This window comes from Podarcis gaigeae (assembly GCF_964106915.1).
Source record: "Podarcis gaigeae genome assembly, chromosome: 3".
NCBI lineage: Eukaryota > Metazoa > Chordata > Lepidosauria > Squamata > Lacertidae > Podarcis > Podarcis gaigeae.
In genome coordinates this window covers 53,178,949-53,196,347 of record NC_139680.1, presented here as the reverse complement: position 1 = coordinate 53,196,347, position 17,399 = coordinate 53,178,949, and the positions used below count along the sequence as shown (strand labels likewise).

General features: G+C 41.2%; 1 protein-coding gene across 1 annotated transcript in view; it reads right to left on the bottom strand.

The window, feature by feature from the left end:
* The window catches only part of LOC310840886 (dermatan-sulfate epimerase-like), a 151,373-nt gene that overhangs the window by 45,842 nt on the left and 88,132 nt on the right, over positions 1 to 17,399 (bottom strand). Inside the window, exons 9-11 of the mRNA XM_083731079.1 lie at positions 10,832 to 10,950; positions 9,831 to 9,989; positions 4,047 to 4,215 (exon numbers count right to left, since the gene is read on the bottom strand). Of these exons, the coding sequence (XP_083587205.1) occupies positions 4,047 to 4,215; positions 9,831 to 9,989; positions 10,832 to 10,950 (447 nt within the window). The remainder of the gene's footprint in view (positions 1 to 4,046; positions 4,216 to 9,830; positions 9,990 to 10,831; positions 10,951 to 17,399) is intronic.

Below are 17,399 nucleotides of genomic sequence, written 5' to 3'. Positions count from 1 at the left end.
CGTGTGAAACTTGTATAAACAAACCTATTTTCTCCTTTATAAAGCATGTAAAGCTTCAGCAATAATAAAAAAACTATACATGCTAGCATTTCAAAGCAAAAAAGAGAGAAAAACTCTATTTTGAACCCACCATTTAATGTGAATAAAGTAAGAACAATATGATACACTTTATAATTGTGGCTTTGTAATCTCTTATTTTTATGACAATATGGAAAAGCAATAATGTGCAAAGTATTTTGAGCATTAGACTCTTTGTTGGTATTGGTGCATCAGATCAACAAGCTTACCACTCTGGAAATAGGGGGGTGGGAACCATGTACAAAGATAAAAATGCTGTTATTAGTTAGGTTGATACTGTGGGAAAGTTTTTAAAGTGCTTTTGTAATGTGCTCTTAAACAGTGTCTAGGGAGCACCTTCTGGAATGTTAGACAGGGACAGATTTCAAATGTGATTACATACAAACCCTATTGTAATCGTATACCTCAAGGGATGCTTACCGTGGCAAAAAATTCTCCTTTAGATAACTAATGTCAACACATTAAAGGTAACTTGCATTCTTGCAAGAAAGGCTACATATCACACTAATTGCATAAAGTTGGGTATTTCACTCTCTGATGCCAAGCTAACTTCATAGGAATATGATTTACTGAATGCTATACATTAATAGGTTTCACTTCTTCTGTCATAAGGTTTTGTACTCTGATTGGATAGGAATCTACCCAATACGGGGAGATAAATATTTAGGGAGGATTTCAACATCACGTTAGGGCATTTGTTCTGCCCATGAAAGCATTTTGTGGGATAGAGCAAGCCCTGTTGTTTAAATGGAAGCACTTATACAGAGCCTCCACTGATGGGGCTCAGTAGTTCATTATCATCCACCCTCCCTCCCTGCACAATCTCCTTTAATGTTGCCTGTGTTTAGCCCATATCCCTTTTCTTTCATTGACTGGTTACACTTAAATCAGTATTACATTCCCCACTGGACTGAAGTTTGCTGCTTGCAAATAACCACTGATCCCCCAACATGTGGGCTGCACTCAACCACTTTCAAGGGTGACTGTATGCTCACCTTCAAGGCAAAGGGCTCCAAAAGGACCTCTCCAAACTGAGAGAATGGGCAGCACAGTGGTACCTCGGGTTACATACGCTTCAGGTTACAGACTCCGCTAAATAGTGCTTCAGGCTAAGAACTTTGCTTCAGGATGAGAACAGAAATCGTGCTCCGGTGGCACGGCGGCAGCAGGAGGCCCCATTAGCTAAAGTGGTGCTTCAGGTTAAGAACAGTTTCAGGTTAAGTACAGACCTCCGGAACGAATTAAGTACTTAACCTGAGGTACCACTGTAAATGACAAGAACAATTCAGTGTGAGCAAGTGTGCATGATAGGACAAACTATCATGATTTCACATATACGATCAAGGGGCCAGAACTGGGCTTTTTAGTTTAGAGAAAAGGTGAGAAAAGCTGTTCTATTATTGCAAATTCTAGTGTTTAAATTTTGTTACGACAGGGAAGATGTCCGATCTTGTCTTTGGAAGACCCAACACTAGAAGCTCACTGCTGAAAGAAAATACTGATCAAATTAACATTTTTCTGATGTCTTTTTTCTGATCATAATGCTCATGCATGAATGTGGAGAGTCATTTGGCAATTTGAATGCCACAGTTAAGATCTGTTTATTTTCTGGAACGTGGCTGGGGGGAATACACTTCCACTGCAAGCCACTGTTGTCAAGGATGAGTCCACCATCCAGGAAGCCAGTCCCACATGATAACACTGAATATTTGTTTTATTTAAAACATTTAGTCACAGCTATAAGGGTGGCTTACAAATAAAACATGGGGGGGGAGAGTTTAGAATAGCTAAAATCCAGCCTAAGATGAGCACAATGTTACTGTCTTTTAATTGTCTATCTTTATTGTTTGTTATTCTTTTTGTGAGGTGTCTTGTAAGAATCTTTAATGGCAGGATACGGATAATGAAACGAAGAACTGTAAAGATTTAAATTACAAATTAAATTAAGAGAAATTAATGAATTGCATTTTAAAAGTAAGTTAAATTAAAATAAAATAAATAAAAATGGGAAAATGTCCTGTCTCTTTTGGCAGGCAAGCTTCTCTCAGGTAAGGGTGTTCCCTATCCTCAGAATAGCCACCTGCCTGCTCCTGAACACCTATATAGTACTTCCATTGGTCAGGGGTATCAACCAAGCTTTAAAGTTCTTGACATTTCACTGGGGAAGGGCAGCTGAGGTTCCTAACTTGGGACGCACCAACTGTAATGCTATGTGGGGAGAAGAAAGGGCACAAGGAGCTCAGAAAAGGGCAAGGAGCTTTGATTCCCTTCAGGATTCAGAGACTGTTATAGCCACTACTGCTTGTTTTAAAGCAACTTTTACGTATTCTCCCAATTTGCATCTTACCTGTGAAACTGATGTTTAAATCATAAAAAATATGAAACTTTTTAAAATTTTACATGTGGAAAACTGCATTCTTAGTTTACTTTTTATCTTCCATTTCTCAAGAGACAGAGTACCAGGTAATCAGAATGAAAACATATATTTTGTTATTATTGGTCAATCTGAGACAGCATTTGTCTGGACATTTCTTCGGGGGGGGGGGATAATATGCCTTTGTCTTTGGCTACAATTATTTGCGAAGAAACCCTTCTTATTTGAGGAGATTAGAGAGATTACTTGGTCTTAATATTCTATGGAACTCCAAGTACAGCTCATAAAGGATTTACATTTCTGGGTTATCTCTTCCATTTGGATTAGATTATAATTATCTGATGAGTTACTTCCTTGAATATCTGAATAACCACCGTTATTCGTTTTGTTTCTGGGTATTCAATTTTGACAGAACAGCTTGTGATATTAATCTGTTTTAATGGTTTGCAAGTTTGTCAGTAGACAGAAGGGGGCCCAGCTCCAGCCTCTTGTGCTTACTGAACATCGAAATGCTTTTCACATTTCTCTAAGTTAAACAACAGCAACAGCTTGGAGGTTGTTTGCAAACAAAACTAGCAGGGTAAAGAGCTCGTGTGTGTTGGGGGCAGTTCCTCTTTTGGAAGCTCTTGAACCAGCATCCCTTTACAATCTCTTTCTTACCAGCTGGAAAAGCAACATAGGGGTTCAGTTGGGGGCCTTGGCAGAAGTTCCTTGGGTGGCCACTGTGACTAGATGGGCCACTCAGCTGATTCAACAGGGCTACTCTTATGTTGCAATCTAAGCCCAGCAGAAAGGGGGCTTAGATTGCAGTGCTACTTCTGTGTAGGCATGGCCAGGATTGTTTGGTAAGTTATCATGAAGAGAACCAGGACTTATTATGTTTCTAGGTTTGAACAAAATTTGATTTCTAAACTTAAGAAGTCTTATCCTGGATTTGATTTTATTGCACAGGAAAAAGAAGAAGACTCCCAAAAGATGGGATATCATCTAAGCTACATGAGATGAATGCAAACAGCTCTAATTTGGAAGTGAAGTAAATTTAAATAAAATGTTTTTATTTTCTACTGCTGGTGGTCCTTCCTTTTGGAAGTCACTTTAACATTTTTTTTTAAAAAAGAAAAAGACTTTATCTACACCTTATTTTTTTTATAAGCTCTTCTTCAAAAGGGGAAAGAATTATTGTTGGTCTATACTATTGCAGTAACCGGCGCTGTGGTCTAAACCACAGAGCCTAGGGCTTGCCCAATCAGAAGGTTGGCGGTTTGAATCCCTGCGATGGGGTGAGCTCCTGTTGCTTGGTCCCTGCTCCTGCCAGCCTAGCAGTTCGAAAGCACGTCAAAGTGCAAGTAGATAAATAGGTACCGCTCCAGTGGGAAGGTAAGCGGTGTTTCCGTGCGCTGCTGTGGTTCGCCAGAAGCGGCTTAGTCATTCTGGCCACAGGACCCGAAAGCTGTCTGCGGACAAACGCCGGTTCCCTCAGCCTATAGAGCGAGATGAGCATGCAACCCCAGAGTCGTCCACGACTGGACTTAACGGTCAGGGGTACCTTTACCTTTAAGTATTGGAAACACCTTTTGAGATTATTCATTCTTACCTGCTATTGCTTCAATACTTGGGATTGTGATGGTGCTGTAAGCACTAACACATTTGCAGGACCACGTAGTTACTAAGGTTTCCTCTGTATCTTCCTTTCCTGAAATGGTATCCACAAAGAAAGAACCCCACTGTTTAGAAACAGAAGGAAGAGCTTTTGGATGGTGTCCCTGAAACATAAACAAACATGGATATAAATACAAGTCCCACATGTGCTCTAATGCATACATGCATGGAATTTCTGTATAAAATCGTTCTGAAATGAAGTGGTTGCCAACTTTGGTGCAGAAGCTACAAGAAATGCTACAAATTACAAAGGCAAAAGCCCTTGAGCAAAATGAATGCAATGCAACTGATAAATCCTCATGGTAGTAATTCTTTGGTTCTCTGAACAAGGAAATTTAAAAGAAAAGAAATTACCATGGGGATGATTTACTTTGTTTTGGCTAAATCCCCAAGCTTGCAGGTGTGGGTGTGTAGAAACCCCTGACTCTTGCATGGCTAGTGTGTAGCATGTTGGACAAAGGTAAAAGTCACACCTATTGTTCCACCCATTTTTGCCTCTGGCTCTGCCCACTACCAGCATGTGATGCTTGAAAAGTTGCCGTGAAAATGCGGCTTTCAAGTTGAACAGGGTTCCCCACCTTGGAAACTGAAAGCTCACAGAATGTATTTGAACTAGTAGTTTCTGCAAAATGATTACTGATACGGCTTAGCACCACCCACGCCTTCCATGCAGGAGAGTATTCTGTTCCCTTCTATAATGGAAAGAGTTCCATGGTCAGAGTTTTTTCATAGAAGAGAAGTTCCTGCACACATGGAACTTACCACAGCCCGCACTGGACCTTCCAGACAGTAGTTAATCTATTTACCTACTTCACATCTTCCTAGGTTAGATAATTGTGAGCGAAGTGCAGAAATATGTGCAGGGAGTCTAGTCATATACATTAAAGTGAGAGTACTGAGGCAGTTATAACATTTTAGGCTTCAGGCAGATCAGGCTATATCATAAAGTCGAACAGCATTGGTGGCTATGAGGCAAAGGGTCCCGTCCCCCCTGCAGAACCCCCACAGCTTTGGAGCTATTTGCAAACTGGATTCTGCCAGACCATCACACTGCATGTATCTGTAAAGACCAAAATTTCACTTTTGGGGGGATGGGGTGGCTTTCTTCTAAAAAATATGTGTAGGTGTGTAATTACTGGTCTGCTTTTGTTGTTGCATTTGGTTACATTTTAGTGGTTTTTTCCTTGTCTTATTAAGGTAAAGGTAAAGGTACCCCTGCCCGTACGGGCCAGTCTTGACAGACTCTGGGGTTGTGCGCCCATCTCACTTAAGAGGCCGGGGGCCAGCGCTGTCCGGAGACACTTCCGGGTCACGTGGCCAGCGTGACAAAGCTGCATCTGGCGAGCCAGAGCTGCACATGGAAACGCCGTTTACCTTCCCGCTGGTAAGCGGCCCCTATTTATCTACTTGCACCCGGAGGTGCTTTCGAACTGCTAGGTTGGCAGGCGCTGGGACCGAGCAGCGGGAGCGCACCCCGCCGCAGGGATTCGAACTGCCGACCTTTCGATCGGCAAGTCCTAGGCGCTGAGGCTTTAACCCACAGCGCCACCTGCGTCCCACCCTTGTCTTATTAATGACTGGTTATTAGAGTTTCAGTTGTATGTCAATATTTCATTAGAAGCTGCCTCAAAGTAAGTTACTCTGAAAGGCGAGATATTAATATTTTAAGTAAATGAAAATTGGGAGCATCATAATCAAATGCGACACCAGCTGTTTCTGCCTGACACTTCCACTGGCTGATTTTTGTACTTCCCTCACTCAAGATTAAACAGGGGAGGCTGATTGGGATAATTTTAAAATAACCCCAAAACTGTGTATAGGAGACAAAAGGAAATCCCTTTGCTAATTGGTCTTGCTAATTGGTATATTCCGTTGCAGGGATGTAACTGTTATGGGCTGCTCTCCTGTGAAAAGGAGTATAATGAACTAACACCCCTGACCTATCCTAGCCCCACTCAGCTCAGAACCCTTTGATGAACCCAATTGGCTTCTCCTCTGCTTGCTTGCTGTCACTGGTGGTAGATATAGGAATTCAACACAAGCCTCTGGCGTAATTACAGAAGCTGCCTGGCTGAACTAAAGGTCTTTAAGGACAGACCATGCAGGACAGAGATTAGAGTGCAAAATCCAGGAAATGGACACCAAACTAATTCCCTTGGAGCACATGCAGGATTCCTAAAACTGCCACCCCTCCCTTTGTTTGGTTAGAAGCAACTACCAACACCGTCATGAAGGCACAGGAGAAAACCCCTCTCCTTGGTGGTAACATTTGTTCTGAGTATTCTGAAAATATGAATACAAGTGCAGTTTTTAAAAAGTGTTAGCAGCCTGACCTACATGAAGAACCTCTTATTTTTATTTTTGTGGAGTTTCTGTTGCAGTGTACAGCTGGGGAATAAATTTCTTTTTTAAAGGGTGTATTTGTCTTTTCCCCTGGCTTTGCAAAACACAGGAAGGAAACTGCCTTTCCAACACATTTCCTCCCTCTTCTGACTTTGATGTGCTAATCTACGCTATTCAAAAAAAACACACAAAACCCTGCATGACACAAAAGGCAAATAGTGTTATTATTATTAATAGTATTACTATTATTACCATCACTCACAATTTAGTAGCACTTTCAATGTATCAAGAGCTTCATAATCTTTTATTTTGTTTATTGTAATATAAGATGAGGTATGTAATTATCCCTAACTTATAGATGAAGAACCAAGGTCAAGGGAATAGACTCAAGGCCATTCAGCAAAATTAATGGATGAGTAGGAACCACACTGTCTCCTTATTCATGCCCTTTGTACCTTAAATCATTAAGATTCTTGTAACAGATCAACAACATAAAAACTTTTTAAAATGGCTTCCTTTGAATTTTACTGTCACTATATAGGGGCATATGTACTGGGTCATGGTTTCGATCCCCATGTTGGGCAAAAGATTTGTGCATTGCCGGGAGTTGAACTAGGTGACCCTTGAGGTCCCAAATCTACAATTCTATTATTCTGATTAGTGCTTATTTGTGCTTGCAAGTATGGTCAACGCAACATTCCATACTGGGTGACGACTGTTGCTCAGAGGAAGTGCATCAGCTTCGCATGCACAAAGGCCTAAATTTAATCCTTCGTCTCTCCTGGTATGCCTGGGAGAAACTCCTTCCTGACTCCCAGGAGAGCTACTGCTGGTCAGTGTGGACAATACTGAGCTAAATGGGCTAAGGGTCTATCTTGATAGAAGCTTCCTGTGTTCCTAATGAAGAATATTGTTTTTCTGCTCATACTTCAAATTAATGATGGCAACTTCTTGGCGGCCCACCAGGGAATTGTTGTGCACAAATTCCATTGAAATGAAAACTCCAGGGTTCTTTCCAGCAGTGGCCCTCTGCTGGCAAAAGGCTTCCATCAGCATAATGGAAGCTGTTTCTCATTTTTATCCACACCCCCTCTCCCTCTCATGCTGTTCCAAGGTGTCCCACAATCCTCTGGAGCAGATTTGAAGGGAGGCATGTTGACCTGCCGGGAGAAGGGGAATGGCAGAAATCACCTCTCCTCCTGTTCTGCTGATGAAACACTCTACTGGATCAGAGTGCCTTCCGTCCCCAAAGGGACCCCACAGATACTTCGTTTCTAGTTAATTGCCATACAGCTTCTCTAATAGAATTTCCTGGTGGATTGTGCACCCAGTGAAGGTGAATATATTGACAGATTTAATAACGATCAAGAGGAAAAACAACGGGATTCTTTTCTTGGTGAAGATTAATACAACTATAAATGTAGCAGTGATTGACAAAAACAAAGAAAATGGGGAAAGTAGTAATTTGTACTGGGGGTTATCATTTCTGGCCAAATAAATGTTTCTGAGCTGAAACATGGGTTTTCAGCTAAAGAAGATAAGGAGATATGTATGTAAAATGCATAAATCTGATGCATATCCAAACACGTATGAAAGCACAACTGAACACAGACACCACCAACATGCATTGCGTTGTTTTAAGTGGGATGTGCTTTGGAATGTGCATTTTTAGGCACATTCCTATTGACATTCTGTCACAACTAATATTGCTGAATTAGTCTTCAAAGTATTTCTAGATAAGAAGTTTAATAATAAAAAAATAAAAGTCTAGTAGCACCTTGTTGTTGTTGTTTAGTCGTGTCCGACTCTTCGTGACCCCATGGACCAGAGCACACCAGGCACTCCTGTCTTCCACTGCCTCCCACAATTTGGTCAAACTCATGCTGGTAGCTTCACGAACACTGTCCAACCATCTCGTCCTCTGTCGTCCCCTTCTCCTTGTGCCCTCCATCTTTCCCAACATCAAGGTCTTTTCCAGGGAGTCTTCTCTTCTCATGAGGTGGCCAAAGTATTGGAGCCTCAGCTTCACGATCTGTCGTCCCAGTGAGCACTCAGGGCTGATTTCCTTAAGGATAGGTTTGATCTTCTTGCAGTCCATGGGACTCTCAAAAGTCTCCTCCAGCACCATAATTCAAAAGCATCAATTCTTCGGCGATCAGCCTTCTTTATGGTCCAATTCTCACTTCCGTACATCACTACTGGGGAAACCATAGCTTTTACTATACGGACCTTTGTTGGCAAGGTGATGTCTCTGCTTTTTAAGATGCTGTCTAGGTTTGTCATTGCTTTTCTCCCAAGAAGCAGGCGTCTTTTAATTTTGTGGCTGCTGTCACCATCTACAGTGATCATGGAGCCCAAGAAAGTAAAACCTCTCACTGCCTCCATTTCTTCCCCTTCTATTTGCCAGGAGGTGATGGGACCAGTAGCCATGACCTTTGTTTTTTTGATGTTGAGCTTCAAGCCATATTTTGCGCTCTCCTCTTTCACCCTCATTAAAAGGTTCTTTAATTCCTCCTCACTTTCTGCCATCAAGGTTGTGACATTTGCATATCTGAGGTTGTTGATATTTCTTCCGGCAATCTTAATTCTGGCTAGGGATTCATCCAGCCCAGCCTTTCGCATGATTAATTCTGCATATCAGTTAAATAAGCAGGGAGACACTATACAGCCTTGTCGTACTCCTTTCCCAATTTTGAACCAATCAGTTGTTCCATATCCAGGTCTAACTGTAGCTTCTTGTCCAACATAGAGATTTCTCAGGAGACAGATGAGGTGATCAGGCACTCCCATTTCTTTAAGAACTTGCCATAGTTTGCTGTGGTCGACACAGTCAAAGGCTTTTGTTTTGTTTTGTTTTGTTTGTTATGATAAAACCTGTTGAAACCCTAATAAAAATCTTTTTAAAAAAACAAAACAAAGGCTTTTGCATAGTCAATGAAACAGAAGTAGATGTCTTTCTGGAACTCTCTAGCTTTCTCCATAATCCAGCGCATGTTTGCAATTTGGTCTCTGGTTCCTCTGCCTCGTCTAAATCCAGCTTGCACTTCTGGGAGTTCTCGATCCACATACTGCTTGAGCCTTCCTTGTAGAATTTTAAGCATAACCTTGCTAGCGTGTGAAATGAGTGCAATGCATGAAGAACAAACTGAGTTGGTCTCTAAGGTGCTACTAGGCTATTTTTAATTTATTTTTTAAAAAAATTAAAATTATTTCGACTGCGTAAGACCAACACGGCTACCTACCTAAGTTTAGTATTGTCACAGAATTCTGCTGTACATATATCTGAATGCATGCACAGATCATAAAGTTATGATGTTTTAAATTTAATATAGGTGGGACTGGGATTACATGGAACCTGCATATTTAGCATCCTTACCTCATACTTTCCTTTCTTCTCCAAGGGTTCAGACTCTGTCTCTGTAGGCGCCATAGCAGGGTCCCCTTGAAGCTCCTCTAAGATGAGGACAGTCTCCCAGTTACTATAGTGATGGGCTGAGAAAATATCTGAGTGCATGCTGTCCCCAAAGTAAACAACCTGAAAGTGAAGCAGCAAGACAGTTGCATTCTACATGCAGTGAAAAGGCACAATGAAGCACAAAAGAGTTCCAAAACAGCCAAATAAAAGGCACTGAAGTGCAATAGATATTTCTCTCCACCCTCCTCCCATTCCCACCAAAAAACTACAGTAGATTGTTATGAGGTGGCCTCTACATGGGACAGGAGAGTTTGGCAATGGCTACCGGCATTTCTGGAGCATGAGGCAGAGGGAAATTAGTCACTAAATTAGGATAAGGGAAGCTTATATGTGAACTTTTATTGGAAAAACGAGTCACATCAATCCCAGGTTTTCCTCTTTACATGCCCTTTGTAGAGATTTTATGCAATTAAAGTCCAAGAAAAATACAGAATAAAGAACAAACACTGTTAATTGTAATATCATGCTACCAGCTAATCTTGCAGATGGTCAGCATGCAGTCTGAAAGGCAATTTTCTTTGGCCCACCAAAGTTTAAAGGTTTGATATAAAACATTCCCCAGTTTCACTCATAAGGGGAAAAAAGCAAGCTTGTTTTCAAAGGTTATTTAAGTTGAATGTCACACATGTCTCTGGGTTGTTTTTTACCTGGCCACAAATATTGCTGTATTGCTAGTTAGCACTAATATTTATAATAAAGCCTGATAATCCATGGCAGAGTCAAGATCTACGGTAAAATTTTCTTCATATATTACACTGCTACCACTGTTGTGAGTTATCAACTCTGCTGCCTCTGAAAAGTTGATCAGTTGCACTAATACACTGAATTCAGGCTGAGGTTGAGAAAGCAGCTGCACAAAACGATGGCCTGTTATTTTACTTAATCTTCGTTTTTCTAAATACCTTTGGTTCTAGTTTGCCAGTCATCTTCTTCAGCAACTCATACAAATGGGTTGCATTACCTTGGGAGTACCAGCCAGGTTTGTCCAAGGATAAGAGGGCCTCTTGTTCCTCGTCATTCTCTGAAGGAACAAAATTTACCCCTTTTAGCAAAGACACAATGAAACCAACCACTCTTCTGGAAGAACTGCTACAGAGAAAAGTTAACCAGGCATCGCTTTGGGACTGTTGCTGAGTGATTTCTACATCGTAACCAACACAATGCCTCATTGCTTCCCGTTGTTGTGAGTCACCAACAACCATTGGCAGACGAAGGTGGGGGCGAGGGGAGCGGCCCACCTCAGGTGTCATTCCGGGAGGGTGACACTGCAGCTGCCCTTGCCCCCCAGGACACTTGGTGCTTGCCACACACCCCCGGGACACTCGCCACTCACACCCTGGGACATGCGCCGCTTGCTGAACACCCCCTCCAACGTGCGCCATGCCCCCTGGGGCACACGCCAGCCACGCCCCTGGATGTACGCCGCTCCTGGTGCCAGAGCAGGTAGCCCCGCCACTGCCAACAACCTCAGCAACTTGACTGATTGTGCAATTTATCTCAGAGAGACCCTTCATTCTGCTTGAGCCATTGTCTTTTAAAAGATTCTTCATTGAAAACAAAATAAGGACTGCTGCATGATGGTATTTTCCAAAAATGTAAATAGCTCATGCAGAAGCTTGTGATGTTACATGAAGATTGGTCAGTAGAGGAACCAGTAGTTTTTCTTTCTTTCTTTCTTTTTTGAAAGAGGATAAACTCTACATGGTAGTTATTTGTATTTTGTCCTTTACAAAACATCATGCAAGAGCTTAGTACTGGGTTACAGCAAGTGCACACATGAAGAGAAAAAGATGAAAGCCAATAGCACGACTGGGACTATTGCCAGGTTGGAGCAATGAAAGGACTAGCTAGGTTGTAGCAGGTTCATGTCCAGTTAGTCAAAGCAGTGGCAAAATGGACTAGAGGGAAATGACTGACAAGATGTGGGGATAAAGAGAAGGGCAGAATGGGAAGGCAGCAGGGCAGTCAGAGAGCCTGGAGGGCAGATGTGCAGACTAACAGGCAATGGAGAGAGACCCATGGAGCCACGCCAGGAGGAACTAAAAGATTGGCTGGAGGGGAAGAATCAAGTAGCGGCCTACTAGGACAATAAGGGCCCTTCTTCCCACATGCTGCAGCTTCACATAGCTCACCCCAAAGGGGCACCAGGTTAAACAATGCATTAATAGAGAATTATCACTCAGATGCTATCTGCTCATTATAATGACAAAATTCTAAGGTGGATACACATGACTAGAAACCATTCATGTTAAGAATGCTTCCAAACACTTTATTTTTTCAGGTAACAATGCTGCAAGCTGCAACTTGCTGTGAGTGGCAGCCTCATTTTTGTATTGTGTATTTTACAATATAAGTCTGTAGGTAGATGCTCTCCCAAGAGCACATCCATGGAACAGGCCTGAGATGTGTCAGATATGGAGCCAAGAATAACAGGGGTTTGAAGCTATTTGGCAGATGAGGGATCTGTGCAGGTTCTATAAACTGCACAGTTGTACTCTAGGTGGGGAATCATGTGTTTCAGCTTTTGTCAGACTACTTCCTATGCTTCTGGCTTAGCAATACAAACGCTAAACTAAAAGCACAAATTCAGGCTGCAATCGTATACACACCTGCCTAGAAGTAAATCTCAAGGAATTAACTGGGAGCAATTTCTGCATATACATATGTAGGAATGCACTATCAAGTTCTTATTCACACGAAGCATAACCTGGCACAGAATCCATTCCACCAGGCAATAGGTAGATGATCTCCCTTCTTGTTTTAACAATCTGCTTCACAAGCACTTTCACATGTTCCGCTATGTACACATTTACACTGTGTACAAGGAAGAAAAAATGAAATGGTTTCAATTCCCTTCAGGGGCATGCCAGGTTTCCAACATGTGGTCTGTGTTAATGCTTTCACAAGAGTGGCCAAAAGTGGGTTCAACTAAGAATTCATTTACACAGTAGCATTTTTTTTTAATGATAAAAGATTACTTGTAGACAAAATATTTATTTGAGATGTTTCATAACTTGGACAAAAAGAAAGGAAATTCAAAGTTAGAACAGATGCTTTATTGTCTTTTATTCATGCAGAAAGACTGTTTTCCTTTTGTGCTTTTTCGCATTAGCAAATCATCAGCAATACGGACAAAGAAAGTTGTGTTATTCTTAACTCATCATTTCTTGGTTTATTTCTTAGTTTGGTTCAAAAGCACTGGTTCCTTCTGATGGTTCTTCTTTGTTCTATTAATATAATTCTATTTTAAAACACTTTGTTGTAGGAAACAACAAAGTTCAACAAAGTTAATAAGAAAGACAATTGTTGCCTTGCTATTGTTATGTTGTTATATTGTTAGGATAGCAGAGCAGACAGATAAACCTCATATTTCAAAAGGATGGCATGTCCATAAAAATAGAATGTTATTATATGCAGTTTCTTCAAAGGTTTTATAATAAAACAATTCCTAAAAATGCTGATTTGTCCTCCTGCCCATGCCAAATCACAGTGACCATCTGTAAAAGCCTGCAGTTATATTCATTAGTTTCTATACAACCTAGGACTTTTAGAATACTGGCACCAGAAACTTTTGACTGCTCTTATGTGCAAATCTTGTAGATAAAAAACTTATATTTCAAAAAGAGAATTAAAGATGTTCATGCACAGGTAAACTAATATCCGCATGCACACGCATAACAGCCTTTATGTTTTTTGGCCTGCAGACACACCTTCTTCTTCTTCTTCTTCTTCTTCTTCTTCTTCTTCTTCTTCTTCTTCTTCTTCTTCTGGATGGTGGTTAATGGATTGAGGCTTATGGACTGAGGTTGAATCCTGACAAGATAGAAGTAGTGTTCTTGGGCGGTCAGGGGGCGAGCTGGTGTAGAGGACTCTCTGGTCCTGAATGGGATAACTGTGCCCCTGAAGGACCAGGTGCGCAGCCTGTTAGTCATTTTGGACTTCCAGCTGTCCATAGAGGCACAGGTCAATTCTGTGTCCAGGGCAGCTGTTTATCAGCTCCATCTGGTACGCAGGATGATACCCTACCTGCCCGCGGACTGTCTCATCAGAGTGGTGCATACTCTAGTTATCTCTTGCTTGGACTACTGTAATGCGCTCTATGTGGGGCTACCTTTGAAGGTGACCCGAAACTACAACTAATCCAGAATGCGGCAGCTAGACTGTTGACTGGGAGCGGCCGCCGAGACCACATAACGTTTCCAAGCACAATTCAAAGTGTTGGTGCTGACCTTTAAAGCCCTAAATGGCCTCGGGGCAGTATACCTAAAGGAGCGTTTCCACCTGCATCATTCTGCCTGGACACTGAGTTCCAGCACCAAGGACCTTCTAGCGTTTCCCTCACTGCGAGAAGCAAAGCTACAGGGAACCAGGCAGAGGGCCTTCTCGGTAGTGGTACCCGCCCTGTGGAATGCCCTCCCATCAGATGTCAAAGCGATAAACAACTACCGGTACCTGACATTTAGAAGACATCTGAAGGCAGCCCTGTTTAGGGAAGCTTTTAATGTGTGACATTTTAATGTATTTTAATCTTTGTTGGAAGCTGCCCAGAATGGCTGGGGAAACCCAGCCAGATGGGCAGGGTACAAATAATAAATTATTTTATTTTAGTTTTTAGTTTTTTATTTTATTTATTAGATTTATATACCACCCTTTATCATAACATAGTGCGGTTCACATTATAAAATACAGGATAAAAACATGAAAATAAATAAAATGAAACGATGCAGCAAAACAATAACCTCCCCTTCCCACAGACACATTTAAAAGGCTGTAGAATATTAATCAGCCAAAGGTCTGGTGGAAAAGGAACATTTCCAAGTGAAATCAACAGGATGTAAAAGCACTAAATTTATGCCCAAAGAAATACAACAATATATTTCAGCCGTATAATATGTAGCAAACAGTATCTTCTTCTTCTTCTTCTTCTTCTTCTTCTTCTTCTTCTTCTTCTTCTTCTTCTTCTTCTTCTTCTTCTTCTTCTTCTTCTTCTTCTTCTTCTTCTTCTTCTTCTTCTTCTTCTTCTTCTTCCTCCTCCTCCTCCTCCTCCTCCTCCTCCCCAGTATTTTGTGCTAGTATGTTGAAAAACTTGTATTTCGAAAGAATAAAAACCTTTTTTAAAAAAAGATGCATGTCCACAGGTAAACAAATACCCATGCACATGCCCACAACAGACATCTGGTTAACAGAACTCATGGTGCACAGGGAAGTAGCATTTGAGGGGTGGGGGCAGCACACAGCCCAAATACATGCCATCAAGTACCACCTGCTAGAGTTGCTAGGAAACATGAGGTAGATTTCAGAGGCATAAAACTGAAATAGCTCAAGTTTCTACAAAGGAGCTTAAGCTGGTAGCCGGAAAAAGCTACCCATGTATGCACTGACAACTTTGCGTGGGCACATCCACAGGGGAGAAAGGCAGATATAGAAAACTATTTTGTGTAAACTTTGTGGCCCTGTGCAGACATAATGCTTAACATAATGCCTACCTTCTTTAACTATGGTTAACACTATGTATGAATGTGAAAACAAGGGTTGTAGAACCTTGTGGCCTTCTAGACTAGACAACAATTCACATCATCCCTGACCATTGGCAGTGGTGGATAGGGCTGATAAGAGCTGGGATTCAAACAGTATCTGGAGGGCCACAGGTTCCGCATCCCATACCGAAACGAAGCTCAAAGTGTGGCTGTCAGTGAAGATGTGAAACTGAATGGATTTAATAGTAACTTCCTCTTTTCACATAGCTTGGATGACTAATTGAATATGACAGTTGAATCTAGAACAGGCATCCCCAAACTCGGCTCTCCAGATGTTTTGGGACTACAATTCCCATCATCCCTGACCACTAGTCCTGTTAGCTAGGGATGATGGGAGTTGTAGTCCCAAAGCAGCTGGAGGTCCGAGTTTGGGGATGCCTGATCTAGAATAAGGGTTGAATCATGACTAGACTGGGTCTAGTCTAAGCATTATTAAGCCTGGATCCAACCCAATGGTATGAATATCACTCAACAGATTAATAATTTAGCTACCTTGCTTTGCAGAATGAATTCTTTCTCACATTTTACAAACTTACTTTAGTCTGAACTATTATTATTATTATTATTATTATTAATTCTTTAGCAGCTCACAAACCACACTAAAGCAGTCCAACACAGGAGCATGGATCTAGCCTTTAGTATATAGTCAGTCTACACACTACAGGTTAACTGTGGGTTCAGTCAAAATCAGTTTGCCGTTGTTCCTCAGTAGACTAGTATAGAAGACAACCACTGTGAGTTATAGGCAACAGTTTAACCTTTCCTAATCCCTATACTTAGATCATTGCCGAAATATGATGCTCTCTCTGTCTTACGGGTTACATTAATCACCAGAAAGTCTTAGAACTAATTATAACATGCTTAAAATAACTGATTTGATATTAATGGTAATAAAAAGCAGAATGTGTTTCCTGTGAAAAACAGTTTATTTTAAGGACTAACCCTAGTAAAAAAAACAACCCAACAACCTGAGCTTCTTCTTTTTAAAGAACACACAAATGAACAGTGAAGCTTTTAATGAAAACCAGCATGCATAGCTGTATGGAAACTATGTCTAAAGGAAGCTTTTTGGCAGTTGCTGCCAAGCTTGAATCTGCAAGGAATGTAATACGCAAAACCCTTCATTTTTAGTTCTCTCATTAATTGCTCCAAGTCCCATTTCACAAATTCCACTACTAGCTGTAAAAATGATGTAATTGTGTTTTAGGAACTATGACACATCATCTAATTTTTACAGTAAACTGCAATAAGGAAAGCAGGGGGGAAGACTTGCTTCTTTTTTTAAAAAAAAAGGAGTTCCCAAATGCTATCAAATTTTGTCCTCATAATTTTTTTTTATTTTTTAGTGAAAGAATGTGTCCTCACTATCACCTCACATACTATTTTTTCCATATCCATTAGGGTTTTTAAAAACAACAACAACAACATAAATACTCATTTCCTGCCGTACTTCTATAATAAGCAGTTTGGGCTGACTGGCAAATCTTAAGCATATTTTTTAGCATACTACTAAATCTGTTCATTTTGACACAACATTCCCATTGCCAACCACTTTGGTAGGAAGCAGATGATGTCATTAGCTACCTTCCCAGTCACGTAACTATTCTGCACGCAGACACACACGCCAAGGATTTGCTAAGGATCGTATCACATACGACAGAGCAACAAACCTCGGTTTGCTCTAGGTATATATTTGGGGCAAGTGATACATTATGCTAAATGCATGGATACATTTTAAGTGTACTGAAAACAAAACACAGGCAAAACAGCAGGCATGGGAATCAAGTATCAAGATTGCAGTGCAAGTGTGTGCATGTATGGGGGGGCGCGCAAACTCTCCTCATGCTATGTTCTTATGGCCATACAAAAATTGCATCCCCCAAACCAGCTATTTCCCATGGCCCTATTAATAATTTCCTTCAATAGCAAATAC